The sequence below is a fragment of the Panthera tigris genome, chromosome E2, assembly GCF_018350195.1.
Source record: "Panthera tigris isolate Pti1 chromosome E2, P.tigris_Pti1_mat1.1, whole genome shotgun sequence".
Taxonomy (NCBI): domain Eukaryota; kingdom Metazoa; phylum Chordata; class Mammalia; order Carnivora; family Felidae; genus Panthera; species Panthera tigris.
This window is the reverse complement of record NC_056674.1, coordinates 17,865,617-17,880,734: the sequence shown is the minus strand read 5'-3', so window position 1 is coordinate 17,880,734 and position 15,118 is coordinate 17,865,617. Positions and strand designations below refer to the sequence as shown.

Genomic DNA, 15,118 nt, shown 5'->3' with positions numbered 1-15,118 from the left:
CAGCCTATTCTTCCCAGCCCAGACATAAAACAGTTGGTACCAGCTCTATCACATTTATTCGGGGAGTGGGCCTAGGTAGTATGAGGGGATAGGGGTGGCAGGGAATTCAAGGAGGGAGAAGGATTGTGGGGAACCGAAGAAAAAGTGGCTGCTTGGTTGGGTCTTGGAGAATAAGGGGAGGTGTGTGGAAGGTGGATTGCCTGGGATATGTGGTTGGAGACTTAGGGGTTAAGACAGAATGACTGGGGGGTTCTGGGTAGAGTTGGGGATGGGGCTTAGGATATCTGTGCAGAATCTGGGGAGATGGGGTGGGTGTCTGTACAGTCTGAGGCTGAGGGTCCTGCTTGGCCTGAAATAGGTGTCCAGGAGTGGGGGTCAGAAAAGGGGCTCAAGAGTCTGGGGGTGGCTGGCTGGGGTTTCAAGTCACGAGATGGGTAGGGGGAGTAGTGTCCAGTTGGAACGAGGGGGAAGGATCCAGAGTCTTGAGGACCAGGCCTAGATGGTCTGGGGTGGGAGGTCTGGGCAGTCTGGGATATTTGAGGGGTGGAGAGGGATTATGCTTGACTGATCTAGGGTGGGAGCAGGGCTGGCCAGACCATAACATAGTGTCAGAGTGGGGAAAGGATCAAAATGGGATTTGGAGATGTTTTAACAGATGAGTCAGAAGGAAGCAGAGGAGGGAATTTTGAGTGGGTTTATATTGCCAAGAAAGTGGGGTCAGTGGGGCTGGGAGACTGTAGGCTGAAGGGTTGTGCTTGTAGGGCCTGGAAGCTAGGGAGGTGTCAGGGGGTTGAAAGCTGGAGGGGGTATGAGAGTGGGAGCGTCAGTGGAAAGGTCTAGGTTACCAGGGCAGAGCCTAGTTGGGAAGGGTCAGGGTAGGATCCCAGATTGGGTGGGTGGTTTTGGCGCGCTCAGGACATCTGGCTGGGCGGAGTCAGGTCGGCTTTAAAAGAGGGGGCCAGAGGCGGCTCCCAGGGTTCAGGCATGACCGCCTACTTGGCAGCAGCCTGCGGCGGCGGTGGAGCCTGGGCCGTCGCCTGGGCTGTCGCGGGAGCGGCCTGGATGGACAGGACGCCCTCAGGAGACAGCGCAGACGTCACGGCGGCAGGGTCCACACCAGGCGGCAAGCGGTAGCGGCGGTGGAACTCGCGTGCGATGTATCCATGCTCATCCTGGAAAGAGAACGAGATTTGACTGGCTCCGCCCTTTCCCTATAGACGCCCTGTCGCTCCGGCCGGTGGGTCCCGCCTACGCATTCTGGTCCCACCCCCGCCAGCGGGCTCACCGGGCGCTCTTCATGGCGCGCATGCACCTCCACGTGGTCGCCAACCACCTTGACGGCGATTTCCTCTGGGGAAAAGTGCTTCACGTCCAGCAGCACCGAGAAATGCCCAGGTTCCGTCGGGACCTAAGCACAGTCGATCGTCATGGCGGGGGGGGGGGGGGGCGGGGGGGGCGGGGCGGGGGGGGAGGTTCCCAGGACCCAGCAAGGCCCCTCCCCCCGCCCGTTCCGGGGCTGCCCTTGCCCCAGGCCTCCGGAACTGGGCAGTCTCCCTTCCCACTCCTAGCCCCAAAGGATGTCTTCACCCGGAATAGCTGGGATCACCCCTCCCCCTGTAATCACAGATTTTCCTCTCACACAGACTGATGAGGCCCTCTTGGGCAAAGCCAGGGACCTCGGCTCTCACAGGGTAACCCTGCCCCCTCCCCCAGTGTCAAGGACCCATAGCCAGCGTATCCTTTGGACACTGAGTCCCCAGCCCCCTTCCTCTCAGAACTCCTGGTGCCCTTATTGTACCCCCTCCCCACCACCACCACCAGAAATTGCCAAGATGCCTCTTCCCCCAGCCTCCAGAGTCTTCTCTTTACCCTCCCACTGGAGTCACGGGGCCGCTTACGCCCTCAACAGTTACCAGTATTCATCCTCCACTTCCCCGAGTGGCCAGGCCCCCCTTTCTCAAGTCACAGGACCCTTCCTCTGTCTCGAGACAGAGGGACACCACATACAGTCTCCAAACTCTTCCCCGAAAATGACAAAACATTCCTTCCCCTCAGGAGTCCCTGGGAACCCACACGCCCCCTTCAGAATGACTGAGCGCCCCCTTTTCCCCGGATCACCGGTCTCCTTCAGTCACCAACGCTCCCCCTCGGAGTGACCGCCGCACCCTATCAGTGACTCAGCCATTCCAGCCCCTCAGAGCTGAGCCCCTCCTCTGAGGGTCAGGGACCTCCCACCCCCTTCAGTAATCCGACTGCTAAGATTCCATACTACGGCAACTCTAGAAGCCCCTCTGAGTGGCCGGACTTTCCACCCCGCTCAAAGTCAGGGGGCATTCCTCACACCCCCCCCCCTCAGGATGACCGGGGCCCCAAGCCTTGGAAGTGGCCAGGTTACCGCCCTCCCCCAGGCCTGGCACCTGGGCGGCAGGCAGCGCCACGCTGGGTGCGCGCAGGTAGTAGGGGGCCAGCGTGGCGGGGCAGAGCGCAGCCAGCTCGGCCTCCAGCAGCCCCTCGCCGAAGCGCTGGTCGAAGAGGCGCCCGGGCAAAGGGGCCGAGGCGCGGCGCAGCCAAGACGGCTGCACAGGCACGGGGATCTCCATCCTGCTTCGCCGCCGCCGCCGCCCCTAGGCTCCGCAGTGCCCCTGCGTGCGCGGCAGCCGCTCTTATAGTACGCCTTGTGTCCGCCCCTCGGCGGGCCGCCCGGGGACACTGGGACCGCGGCCAGCGCCGGCCATTAATAGAGCCTTATTTAGAAAGCCCAACAATGACTTAGCCATTTATTAAGCGCCTGCTGGATGCCAGAGGTGATCCCCCAATTTCCCAAAGGGGAAAGAGGAGGCGCAGCCTTGCCGAGTAGGTAGAATAGCACGGTATTTGGGACCCAGGGCCACCGCGCGGTTCGCAGTCCCTTTAATCCATTCCCGCCCCGCAGGCAGCTCCCGGGATGACGTAGATGGCGGTCTTAGGAGCAGATTCTTGGGTACAGGGAATGTGATAGCCAGCCAGGCTGTCAGGAGGACACAAAACAGACCCTACTCCCATCTCAACAGGGCCTTGGGCCCAGCCCCCCGGCAAGCCAGGCCTAATTCTGGGCCTCTGACTCAGCCTCGGGTGCCCAGGGTAGTGGGGTCTGCCAGGTGAGCAGCAGCCAGAGGGCGCAGGCACGAACAGTCCAGGCTGGCCCCCCAGGGGCCGCGCGCCGGGCCCGAAATAGCTCATTTTGATCCCACCATTTCGGCTAGGAGCCCAGGCCTGGCACTTAGTGCAACCAGCTGCTCCTGCAGCAAGACAGAAGTGGTTAATGACCCCGCGGGACCGGTTGGCTGGTCCGACGGATGAAGGGGCGTTGGTTAGAGAGGGGACGGATTCTCTAATTGCTCTGCAACGCGAAAAGCGGTAGTTATATTGGAGTCCATTTCTGCAGCAAAAGGGGGCGTGGCTAGAACACCCGGCTGGACAGCTAGTGTACTTTGGAACTCTTCCTAACCGCGAGCTCACCCTCAGATCCTTTCCATTGGTCCGCAGCCTTGCCAATTACTGCCGCGCGCTACGATTCTCCAATCAAACATGCTCTCTCAAGTCAGGCCGACAATACAGCCAGTTGTGAGACATCTCCCTTTGGCCCGTTTCCAATTACTTTTATTTTCCCCTCCATCATTGGTCGCTTTGGAGGCCGCTCTCTTTAGCGTCGGCACTCCCAGAAAGGGGCGGGCCTGGCAAGGCATTGCTAAGCGACCAAGCTGTGCGCGGGGTCAGCCCAGTGAAGGAGCTTAGCAGGCGGAAGCGCCCAGGTAGCTGCGGGATGGACCGCAGGTGAGCGATCCTTCCCGGGGACCACAGGAGGCCTGGGGAGGACCTAGAGTGAGATTAACACAGCCTTGGGTCAGATTTGCTAGGGTCCGGAGTCTCTTTCTCAACCGCATTGGAACTACAACTCCCAAGATGCCCCACATCCTTTGGCTGCTCCAGCCTTGGACTTCATCATCTCGGGGGTCCCGTAGCGTTTTATGTTCCGCTTTCTAAGTGGCCCCAGGACTTTTCATTTTCCTCTAAAGATGCCCAGTGTCCTCTGGGAAATTAAATGTTTTAATTTTAAAATTTCCCCCAGACTCCTATGGGTGTTGGTTTTGACCTTTCTTGCTTAAGGCGGAGCCCAGTTACGGGGACTGTAGTCCATTTACTGTTTTCTCCTCAGTGTCCCAAGGACTTATGGGAAATGTACAGTGATAAGTTTTAGGCTTGTTTCTTTTCTTTTCTCTTATTTTCTTTTCTTTTATAATGTTTTATTTATTATTTTTGAGAGAGAAAGACAGCATGAGCAGGGGAGGGCGGGGGCGACAAAGAATCGGAAGCAGGCTCCAGGCTCTGAGCTGTCAGCACAGAGACCGTCTTGGGGCTCGAATTCACAAACTGTGAGATCATGACCTGAGCCGAAGTCACGGATGATGCAAAAGAGATACAGATGCCCAGCCTCCTTCCAGATATTATGATTCTTTTGGCCTGGGGTGAGGACCTCACATTTGTATTTTTTAAAGTCTCCTAGATTGGATTAGGGTTAAGAGCCACCAGTTAGCAGTTCCTTGGTTTTCTGAGACTGCTTCAAGGGCTGGTGGGAATCGAGCCTCTAGTATCATTATCTTGAATGTGCAGTGGCACTTCATGGGAATTATAGTTCATCTCTTCCAGGAATCTATGGGAATTGTAATCTGGTTCTGCCCTCCTCTTCCAACCTTGCAACCCGACTCCACCCTGCAACCCCCTAACAGGGCTGCACTGACCATGCTCCGCTTGCCAGCCTTACTCTCCCCTTGCAGTCTGCCAGTTTTCTCAGTCGGAGACAGCCCCTTTGAGGATACTCCCCTGGATCAAAGCCACTACTGGCCATCCCGAAGCCAGACCTGGCACCCCAAGGTGAGGACACCCCATAGAGAGTGCTGTATGTGAGCCCAGTGGTGAGGGAGTGACTAGAGGGAAGGAGGACATGTGATGAGAGATAGGGGTAGGAAATTAAGAGACAGTCCCTCCTGCCCTCCTTACAGCTCTGCCCTTACTCAGTCCTCTGTCACCTGGATCCCCTGTCATAGCCCCAATCACTGAGTTGTTGCCATTGTAGGATGTGTTTCCTCCCCTCTGGACTGAGACACGCTTCGTATGTGTCTTCGTTCCCCTACAGGGATGACCCTTCAGCCCTCACTTTCTTCTCCCCATCTCCGTATCTTAGACCCTGAGCCCGTCCAGGTCCCAGAAGTCCAAGCTCCCCAAAGTTCCTAAGGCTCTGGCCACAGGTCCCAACTCCTCTGAGCTGTTTGAAGAGTCCTGGCCATCCAGCTCAGAGACCCCTTCCCCACCTAGCACCACTGAAGAACAGAAGGGAGCCTCCCCACCACCCACCCTGGTTGACAGCCGGGAGTCCGTGGTGGCCAAGTAAGTACCAGGAGCCCTGGAGGGAAAGAAGGGTTTGGGTCAGGAGGGGGCAGGCATCCCATAATAATCATCATAGCCAGAGTTGTTAATGCAGCACTTTTAGAACCACACTTCATGTGTGTTATTAAGTGCTCTGGAGCTAGGCTGCCTGGGTTCAAATCCTAGCTCTGTCACTTACCCTCCAATCTGGGCCTCAATCTGTAAATTGGGATATTAATAGCATATATCCCCCTAGGGCTGTTTTAAGCTTTCAACGAGTTACTGTCTATAAAGCATCTATAACAAGTACTATAACATAGTACTTGGATTTGTATGCTGCAAGTTCAGCTGCTTTAATAAAGAGTACCAAATTAATTGGGGCTTAATCAAGAGAACATTTACTTCTCCCTCACCTAACAGTCCAGGTAGAAGCAACCAGGGCTGATATGGCAGCCCCTAGTTGAGATGTCAGGGACACAACACAGTTTCCTTCTATCTTGTTGCCTCCCATCACTAGGCTGTTGCTCTTTCCTTTATGGACCAAAATGGCTCCCAGCCACATCCACTTTCCAGAATCACATCTCCTCATACCCTGTTGGTCAAGAATCTAGTTACATGACCATAAAACTGTAAGGATCCCTGATAAATATATCTGTAGAAGACCTGTCCAGTCTTATATAGTCCTATATAATATTGCATTATTATATCAGAAAGGAGAACAGATGTTGAGGGACAAGTAGTAGGTACTTCCATGGTACTTGATAAACGTCACTATTGTGACTGTTATTGTCATTATTATGTGGCTCCATTCATTCACCCACCTCCCATTCTCTGATGCTCATAGGTACATAAACCGGTTCCGCCAGGCTCAGCCTACAAGCAGAGAGGAACGCCAGCCTGCAGGCCCAGCTGACTTTTGGTGGCTGCGGCCTGAATCTCCAGACACCAGCAGTCGACTTGCAGCAGGTACCTGCTTCAGTCCCATCCACTCCCAGCTGAAAACCTTTCCTGATCAATGTCCCCAGCAGACATTCCTCATACCCCACCAAAGTCAACTGGGGCTTCTCAGCAGGAGCCAGTGAACCAGAAGGAAGACCCGACATAGCAGTCTCAACTCTTGCCAAGGTGACGAGCACATCTCAGGCTAAGGCTGTGGCCCCCCTTCAGGAAATGAAGCAGGTGACATCCTCATCCACTTCCTTCCCTCTGTACCTGAACTGACAGCTCCAGCCCTGGGATAGACTTAGAGTCCATCCCACTTCAAGGAAGCTTAAACAAAAAAGAAGGATTCGTTGGCTAATACGATCAAGAAATCCAAATGTATATGCTCTCAGGCATGGCTGGATCCAGGTGTTTGGACAGTATTAAGAGGAACTCAACTCTCTTAAATCTCTGTTCCTCTTTGTTGGGTTCAATCTCAGGCAGGCTTTCCCCATGAAGTCATGAAGATAGCCTTAGTTCGCTCTAGGTTTCTAACTTACATAGTTAGCTTAGTGGAAAGAGGAGGATTTTCCAATAGTTCCTTCCAGAGCACCAGGGCTTACTCTCATTCGTTCATCTTTGAGCCAATCACTGTGGAACCAGAGAACAGATTGTTGCGATTAGCCAGTCTTGGTCAGGAAGGTGAGGTCAACCCTTCTCCCAGAACAATGACTATGGGGGGGGGGGGGGTGGATCCACAGAGGAACACTGGGTCCCCCTTCCCTGAGGAGGAGGAGCAGATTCTAAGCCAGCATGTGAGGGTACCAGGTAGAGTGCAGACTGGACTTCGGGCCCTCTGTCCACAGCCCCTTTCCCAGCACCCTTTGAGGTGGGGGCTGGCCTCTGACCCCTGTCACCTCACAGAGCCTCAGCACGTGGAACTCACCCCTGCTGGACCTGGAGACGCTGAGCCTGCAGAGCAGAGCTGCCAGGCTGCTGAAACGCAGGTGCCTTCCCTGCCCTCATCGTCCCCACTCCTACAGCTCCGGGCCCAGCCCACTGCCTCTGAGACCTCTGTTGCCTCACTTCTGCTTTCTCCCTACAGCAAGGCCTCAGTCTCCTCCTCCTCACTCAGCCCTAGCGATGCCAGCGGCTCGTCATGCCCCGTCAGCTCTGATGGCCTCTCTGCCTTCTCCATGACCTTCACCCCTGACTCCAGCAAGGGCTCTGACCCCAAGGCACACGGTAAGTTCTGAGGCCACGATTGAGGGCAGTCTGGATGTGAATCCCAGCTCTGACATTTACCAGCTGTGTCACCTGGGACCTTTCTGGGCCCCTCTGTTTCTGCAGCTTTAGAACAGGGGTAATAAATGAGTCGGTGAATAATGCAGGGTGCGCTTACCGCCGGTCTGTGAACAGTACCTATCATTAGTATGGCAGGCTCTCTCCCTGCATCCCGTTTGCAGTTCTGAACACAGATGTCCAAAATTGGAAATTAGCTCTTTGCTAATTTGGCACCATACCTGATTTGATGCAAAATCTGACCTGAAGAGTATGAAGGCTGTTTATGATCTCTGTGTATTTCATTTAGGGTGACTAGTCGTACAATTTTTGCTATGGTTGTGTTACATTGAACCACATGAAGATCTCTGTCTTTGTAAGTAAAAGGTGGTTGAATATTGGCAATTTCGTGTTGTTCAGCGAAATGCTAATGTGTTTGAGTCTGGTGTACTGACCCAGCCCCCTGGCAGTGCTGTTCACATCGTGTGACTCAGCTAAAGCATGCAAACTGTTGAACTCTCCATTTCTGCCGTCTAAAATTTTCAGACTTCAGAGGTGGGATGAAGGACCTGGGTTACTATTGTCATCATTGTTGTTACTGTTACTCCATGCCCAGGTCCTGGGATGATGCCGTGGTGCACAGGACAGATGCTTTCCATGTCTCACGGGGCTTAAGTGAGCGGGGACAGGCAGGCACAGTGAACAGACAGGCATTCGTGCCTGGTGCGTGACCCTGCCTCCTTGTCTGATTCTTTGCTCCTTTTCAGCTTCACTTCACCTTTTATTCACCCTTCCTTCCTAAGCCTCAGTTTTCTCATCTGTAAAATGGGGGTAAAACTAGTATGTACTTCATGAGTTGTTCTGCAGAAATGTATTCATTCTTTCATCTAAAAAACATTGAATACCGGGACGCCTGGGTGGTTCAGTTAAGCATCCGAGTTCAGCTCAAGTCATGATCCCATGGTTTGTGGATTCAAACCCCGCATCAGGCTCTGTGCTGACAGCTTGGAGCCTGGAGCTTGCTTCAGATTCTGTGTGTCTCTCTCTCTGTCTACCCCTCCCTTGTTCCCTCTGTCTCTCAAAAGTAAGTGTTAAAAAAAAAAAAAAACAAACACACAAAAAACATTGAATACCTGTTGTGGATGAGGCCCTGTGAGTGGGCTTGGCGATTCCACAGTGAACCAACCATACATGGTCCCACCTTCATGGTCCTCATAATATAGTCAGTGTAGGGGAGAAAATAGCTATATAACCCCACAAACAAAAGTGAAATGTAAGCAGAAATGAAGGCCATGCGATGGTTGTGATGCTGGGAAGTCACAGAAGGCCTCCGGGGAAGAGGGGCTATCTAACTGGAGACTTGAACAATGATGGTGGAGACAGTAGCCCTCTAGCATGTACTCAGGACCTGAGGTGGGAGGGAACATGGTACAGACAATGGACTAGAAAAGGCAAGGGATGCGGGGGGTGAGAGTAGGGTGGGGTAAGGTGGAAGAGACTGGCAGGAGTCAGATTACATTGGGCCAGGTAGGCAGAGGAGGCATTTGGTCATGATCTTAGTACTAGGGAGCCATGGAGGATTCTGAGCAGGGAAAGGATGTGATCTAAGTTGGGTATTAACAGACTCCCTCTGGCTGCTGTTGACCCCCTAGTGAGAGATGCTGGTAGTTTCACTTGGGCCAGAGCCTGAGGAGCAGAGTAGAGGGAAGTGGCCAGGTTTGGAAGTAGAGTCACGGGATATAGAGGGGAGTGAGGGAGAGAGATCCAGGGTGACACCCCCCCCCCTTCTCTGTGCAACATCAAATGACAGGTCTTTTAAGAGACAATGGTAGCCCTACTGATCATTTTTGATGAAGTTATGCTCTGAATGATCGGAATGATATCCATGTCCATTTGCCCCACTGAACTGAGGAGGACAACCAGTGGCCTTACCCTTAGTCACTGCGGTATCCCTAGCACGGGTCTGGGCACTGCAGTTCAATATAATCAGTTCATTTGGCATTTATGCCACAGATACTGGTGGCACCAGGCCTTGTTCTTGACACTGGGGATATGAGAACGGTCAGACAGAAATAATCACTGCCCTTGTGTAGCTGCCAGAGATACATAAACAAAGAAGCGCCATACTGAGTATGTTAGAATGTGAAAAGTACTAAGGGGAAAAATGGAACAAGAAAGAGGATTGGGAGTGGTAAGGCTGGGGGTTGTTTTGGTTTTAAATAGGGTAGCCAGGGAAGACCTCACTAAGAAGGTGATACTGAGCAAAGATTGGAAGGATTTGAGGGCCTGAACCCTGTACATACAGGAGGGAACAACATGACAGGCAGTGGGAACCACAAATGCACAGGCTTTTGCTTTTTACCAGGACAGGTGCAGCCTGGGGAGGGTTCTAATCCAGGAGGGCCCTGATCTGACTCAGGTGTTCCCAGGCTCTCTCTGGCTGCAGGGTGAATAGATTGGGAGGACAGAAGTAGAGAAACAAGAGAAAAGGTTCCTGTTGGGTTGGCCCCAGGTAAGGGCAGTAAAGAGGGGGAGAAGTGAAGGGCCCCTGGGTGGCTCAGTTGGTCAAACGTCCGACTTTGGCCATCATCATCTCACAGTTCATGAGTTCAAGCCCCATGTCAGGCTCTGTGCTGACAGCTCAGAGTCTGGAGCCTGCTTCGGATTCTGTCTTCCTCTCTCTCTGCCCCTCCCCACCCTCTCAAAAATGAATGTCTGAAAGAATTAAAAAAAAAAAAAAAAAAAAAGAGGGGGAGAAGAGAGCAGATTCTGGAGCATCTGTCTTGTTTACTGCTGTATGCATAATGTCCAGGCACAAAGTAAGAGCTCAATAAATACTTGCTGATGAATAAAGAATTGTATGATGGCAGCTTGAGAAGCCCAGGAGTGCTCTATCCCTGACTCTGCTTCTTTTCTCACTTCCTATTTGGATGAGGAGTTGGGACATTATCTGGAGAGCTTGTCTGAATAACTTTCTGGTACAGTTAAAAGGTATATAAACAGACTGTCCTTGGTTTGCTCATCACCCTAGCCCCTCTCTGCTTACCCCACAGGAACACCAGCACATGCCCCCATCCCTGCTCCAGCCCCGATCTCCTCCCAGGCACCCTTGCGTCCAGAGGATGACATTCTATACCAGTGGCGGCAGCGGCGGAAGCTTGAAAGGGCTCGAGGAGGGCAGGGTGATGGAACCTGGGTGCTACCCCAGACTCCTGCCCTCACCACTCCAGTGAGATGGGGGAGGGAGGAGCTTGAGGGGGCTGGAGGGAGGGATGCTAAGGAGAGCTGGAGGAAAGAGGAGCCTGGAGGCGACTGAGGACCCCTCTACCCTTTCTCTTTATCTCAGGTCCCTGTCCCTGTTTGTCGACAAGCTCCCGCTGCCCCTGCAGAGTCCCTTGCTTCCTTGGGAACCCAGCCTAATTGCGTCCCACTTTGGAGCAGTGTGACCCGGCCTGGTCCCCTGGAGGCCTTCTATACGGAGAGGCCTCCTATTCCGCCAGGGTTCTCTCCACACATCTTTTGGGGCCCCAGCCCCCATGGGTTCTTCTGGGCCCCGCAGCCTGGTCCCTGGGTACCTCTCGGGGCCATTCCTCCCACGCCCTTCGCCTCTACCCCTGCGCCTCCGGGTTCCACTCCGGTGCCCCAGGCCTCCAACGCGGCACCTTCAGCCTACACCTCCCCGCCCCCAGCCGTCCCCCAGGATCCGCCGGCTCTTGCGCCAAGCTGCCCCGCCCAGCCTGAGAAGCAGGGCCCCAAGCCTGGGAGTGGCAGAGCCCGGCGCCGCGAGTCCGCTGGGAGAGTCACGGCAGCTGACGAGGGTCCTGGCCTGCAGCTCAGAGGCGCCCTGGGCCAGGTAGTAGCCGCTCGGCTTTTCCCGGACAGCCTGGAGGACACGCCCCCTCACCTTGAGGGCCCACCTCTGGCAGAGACTGAATCTCAGAAAGTCAAGGCCACACAGCCCCAAACCAAGGTTACACCCCCTCTATCTGGATCCCATTTTCCCAAAGAACAGACCCCGCCTAGTCGGTCTAAAGCAGAGTCTCGGATTGCCAAGGCCAAGCTCCCCCTAGCGACGTCGGAGCCGAAGAAGGACAAAGACACTCCCTTGGCTGAAGCTGGGTATCTGAAACCCAGAGTCCCGCCCCCTCCAGCTAAGGAGGTGTCCGCTTGCATCGAGGCCCCGCCCCCTTCCTTCAGGGCGGGGTCTCTGGAGGCGGTGGCTACGCCCCCGTTCGCTGCTGACCACGCCTCCTCAGATCTGCTCTGCCAGGCCGCCCGACTTCTAGAGGCTGCAGAGGGTGAGCTGATGTGCGTGGCTGCCCGGATCTGGATAGTAGTCCAGCACCCCACGAGTCAACCTCCTGGCGCCCCCTCTTTTTCCCCTAGACTCTGACGGCAGCGAGTTCCAGGACGACCCTGTACTGCAGGTGCTAAGAGTTAAGAGGGCCGAGCTGAGGCTGCAAAAAAGGTGACCATCACCAGGATCTACAACACGCCTTTCCCAGAGCCATCCACAACCCCAGACCCCAATCCTGAGCACATAACCACCTCAGCTTCTACAACCCCGGATTTTTTGCAGGAAAGTGGCCGCGCAGTTATCGCTCTTACTGGACCACACTGAAGACCAAGCGACTTGGTCTCCTCCAACCAGATCACCTTCCAGGTCCCCAGAGAGGCGAATGCAAAAGGAAGGAGCTTCTCTTGAGACCAGACGACGCTGAATTATACAAATTGTATTTTTCCCAATAAAATGTTTTTTTCAAGTTACTTAGTTTCTCTGGGAGTTGTTCTGGAAAGGCTAAGAGTCGTGCTAATTAAGAGAAATGGCTCCCTCCCTCCCCCTATCCGAGGTACCTCTGCCCTGCCCCACCCCACTCTAGTTCCTGACCATTGGCACAAAATCTCTTCTGGTATCCTCTCTGAGGAATCCTCTCTGAGGTCAGGACAGGGAGGGGTTCCAGGACAGATTTCAGGCAAGACTGGACTTACCTTAGCTGACTCTCAACTCAGAGTGGATCCTCCTGTCTCAGCTGAGACCAAAGGGCTGTCCTTTGGGCATGAAACTAATGGGGGTCATCAGAGTGCTGGGCAATGGTCAATCCTCAGTCCACACCCTGCTTGAGCCAGAAACAGTATTTAGTGTGCTGATACCTCCCTCCCTGAAACACCTCCTCCTTACCCTTCCAGTGCCCCACCCCACTCCTCACCTCTCTGGTCACACCTTGTCATTGCTCCAACCTGTCACTTTAGCATGTCCCAGGTCCTTGCCTTTAACTATCTGTACTCATTCTCAGGCATCTCTAGCCCATCTCTATTCTAATAGTCCCCAAATTTCAATCTTCACCCTAGACCGGGCCACTGAACCTTAGGTTCCTGTATTCCGCTACCTGCTCCATTCCTCACCATTTCCATGCCAATGCCTACTGTCTCAAAGTTCACAGGTCTTAAACTGAGCTCTCAATCTTCCCCTTAACTTGCCACTCTGGTTTTCCTGTGCTCTATTCTAGTTGCCCAGGCCAAAAGCCATGTGGCCATTCCTGACTCCTCTCTTTCCCCCACCCCACAGTCAGTCAATTTGGCTAGCAATTCCTTTAAAATCTATCCGGAATTTAACCCCTTATTCTTCCACTGCCCTCACCCCAGCCTAAGCTATGGCACCTGGACTATTGAAAAACCTATTGTTTTGTCTGCAAATTATTTGACACACTTCCCATCAAAAAGTAGATTTTATGTCCCATCTCCTTGAAACTGGGTAAAACTTTGTGACTGCCTCAACAAATAGAATGCAGAGGAAATGATACTGCTTTAACTTTCTAAACCAAATTAGCCAAGATGATACAGTATCTCCCTGATCTCCCCCCTCCTTTTGTATGCTTTGGAGCCCTGGACTTCCATGTAAAAAGTCCAGTTGCCATGCTGGATAGGGATTTTGGTTACACAGGTGTATGCACTTGTCAAAATTCAGTGAAATTTCTGAATGTCATTGTATGTGAAGTTTACCTCAAAAATAAATATTGAACTCTAGTTAAAGATATGCATGCTGAAGTGTTTAGGGGACAGTATACCAATGCCTATAATTTATTTTGAAATACATCCAAAAAATAGTAAGATTAATGAAACAGGATGAATAGAGTAATAAGTGAATTGAGATAAAGCAAATACAGTAAAATGTTAATTTTACTGTAAGATCTAAGTGGTGGATCTATGGGTGTCAACTGTAAAATTGTTCAACTTTGCTGTATGTTAGAAAGTTTTCATGATAAAATGTTGGAGAATGTATGATCAGGATTATGTTGATATCTGTATTTATTAAAGAGGGAGGATAGGATAGGTTTCTATTAAAAGTAGCTTCTGTATGTCATAGACATGGCATATATTTGTCTTCAGCCTTTTTGAACAAACCACACAAGTAAATGAAATAAAAAAGAAGGAAATAGCTGTTTAGATATAAAGAGGATTTCTGAGGAAGTTACGTTCAGGCTGAGACAGGTAGGAATTAACTAGTTGACAAAAGACTATCCTAATTACTATCGCTGGATTTTAAATCATCTCCAAGCCTTAGTGACATAATGCAATCATTTTGTTATGTTCATGGATTCTGTGAGTCAGAAATTTGGACACAGCACAGTTGGGGACAGTTTATCTCTGCTCCATGTAGGCAGGATATATTTTCCCTTCCTTTGAATACTGACGTAGCCACAAATTAAGTGATTAGTTTTTGAATGAATGAGAGAATGAATCAAAGCTGTACTTTCTGAGGTGAGGGGCCCTGTTGAGAACATGACCAGTGAAAGTCTTCTTGGAAACAGCATTGTTATAGTGTTTTCTGGACCTGGCTCAAGTTAGAGGCGGAAAGATTGGGATTGGCTTTATAGGAGACCTGGTCATGTTCTACATTGCGGGCTAAACCAGGTCCTATGAAAAAGGAGTCAGAGCCGGAGGCCGGCCTGTAAGAAACAGTAGAGGAGGAGGTAAGGACAATGTGGGAAGGGCAAAGATTATGTCCCAGGCAGGGTATCTGAGCCAGTGAAAACCATCCATGGGCAAATGTCCTCAGTATTCTGTGGGCCGTGTCAGGGTCAACTGACAAAGCTGGAGCTAGAGGATTGAGACCTTGAAAAGCTACTTGGGGATGGAGAAAAGCCCTGAGGCCATGGAAGAACCCAATTAAGAGTGTCAGAAGGGGGAAAACAGTGTCAGAGGAGTGGTCACTGAGAATGGACTAAGGGGAGAGCCCACTGCTTAGTGTTAGAAGTGTTGGAAGCAAAGCATAAAGAACCTGGGGGTGTGTCTCAGGAGGGCAATGACAGCCAATGAAAAGCAGTCATGGGCGCGGCGCTGTCAAACTTCGCGGGGCGGGACCGAAGAGGCCGAGCCAGGGATGGGACCAAAACCCAAGCCAATGAAAAGCCGCTAGGTGGGCGGGGAGTCATCCTAAGGCCAAGGGCGGAGCCAATGAAAAGCGGCGCCGCGTCCCCCACTGCCCCGCCTCCGTGGGGCGCGCGCCGGAGCC

General features: G+C 52.7%; 2 protein-coding genes and 1 long non-coding RNA gene across 14 annotated transcripts; 1 reads left to right on the top strand and 2 right to left on the bottom strand.

The window, feature by feature from the left end:
* Positions 1-37: 37 nt before the first annotated feature.
* HSPB6 (heat shock protein family B (small) member 6) lies at positions 38-2,657 on the bottom strand. The gene is made up of 3 exons (XM_042969095.1): positions 2,418-2,657; positions 1,286-1,408; positions 38-1,172 (listed from the first exon to the last, which is right to left on the bottom strand). Exons 1-3 carry the CDS (start codon positions 2,598-2,600, stop codon positions 993-995), a joined length of 486 nt encoding a protein of 161 aa, XP_042825029.1. The 5' UTR covers positions 2,601-2,657; the 3' UTR covers positions 38-992.
* Positions 2,658-3,717: 1,060 nt separating this feature from the next.
* Positions 3,718-12,343, top strand: PROSER3 (proline and serine rich 3). Of its 12 annotated transcripts, none has more exons than XM_015544129.2 (11): positions 3,718-3,813; positions 4,815-4,911; positions 5,222-5,424; positions 6,248-6,369; positions 6,476-6,582; positions 7,249-7,331; positions 7,430-7,569; positions 10,659-10,834; positions 10,952-11,903; positions 11,992-12,073; positions 12,185-12,343. In XM_015544129.2, exons 1-11 carry the CDS (start codon positions 3,803-3,805, stop codon positions 12,324-12,326), a joined length of 2,115 nt encoding a protein of 704 aa, XP_015399615.2. In that variant the 5' UTR covers positions 3,718-3,802; the 3' UTR covers positions 12,327-12,343. The 12 variants fall into 12 exon arrangements, with proteins under 12 accessions (XP_015399615.2, XP_015399614.2, XP_042824841.1 ...); XM_015544128.2 differs by having other exon boundaries at positions 6,473-6,582; XM_042968907.1 differs by having other exon boundaries at positions 6,455-6,582.
* Positions 6,703-15,059, bottom strand: LOC122234079. Its single transcript, XR_006211805.1, has 3 exons — positions 14,885-15,059; positions 12,595-12,719; positions 6,703-6,975 (listed from the first exon to the last, which is right to left on the bottom strand). It is a non-coding gene; the product is annotated as an uncharacterized LOC122234079 (long non-coding RNA).
* Positions 15,060-15,118: the final 59 nt, after the last annotated feature.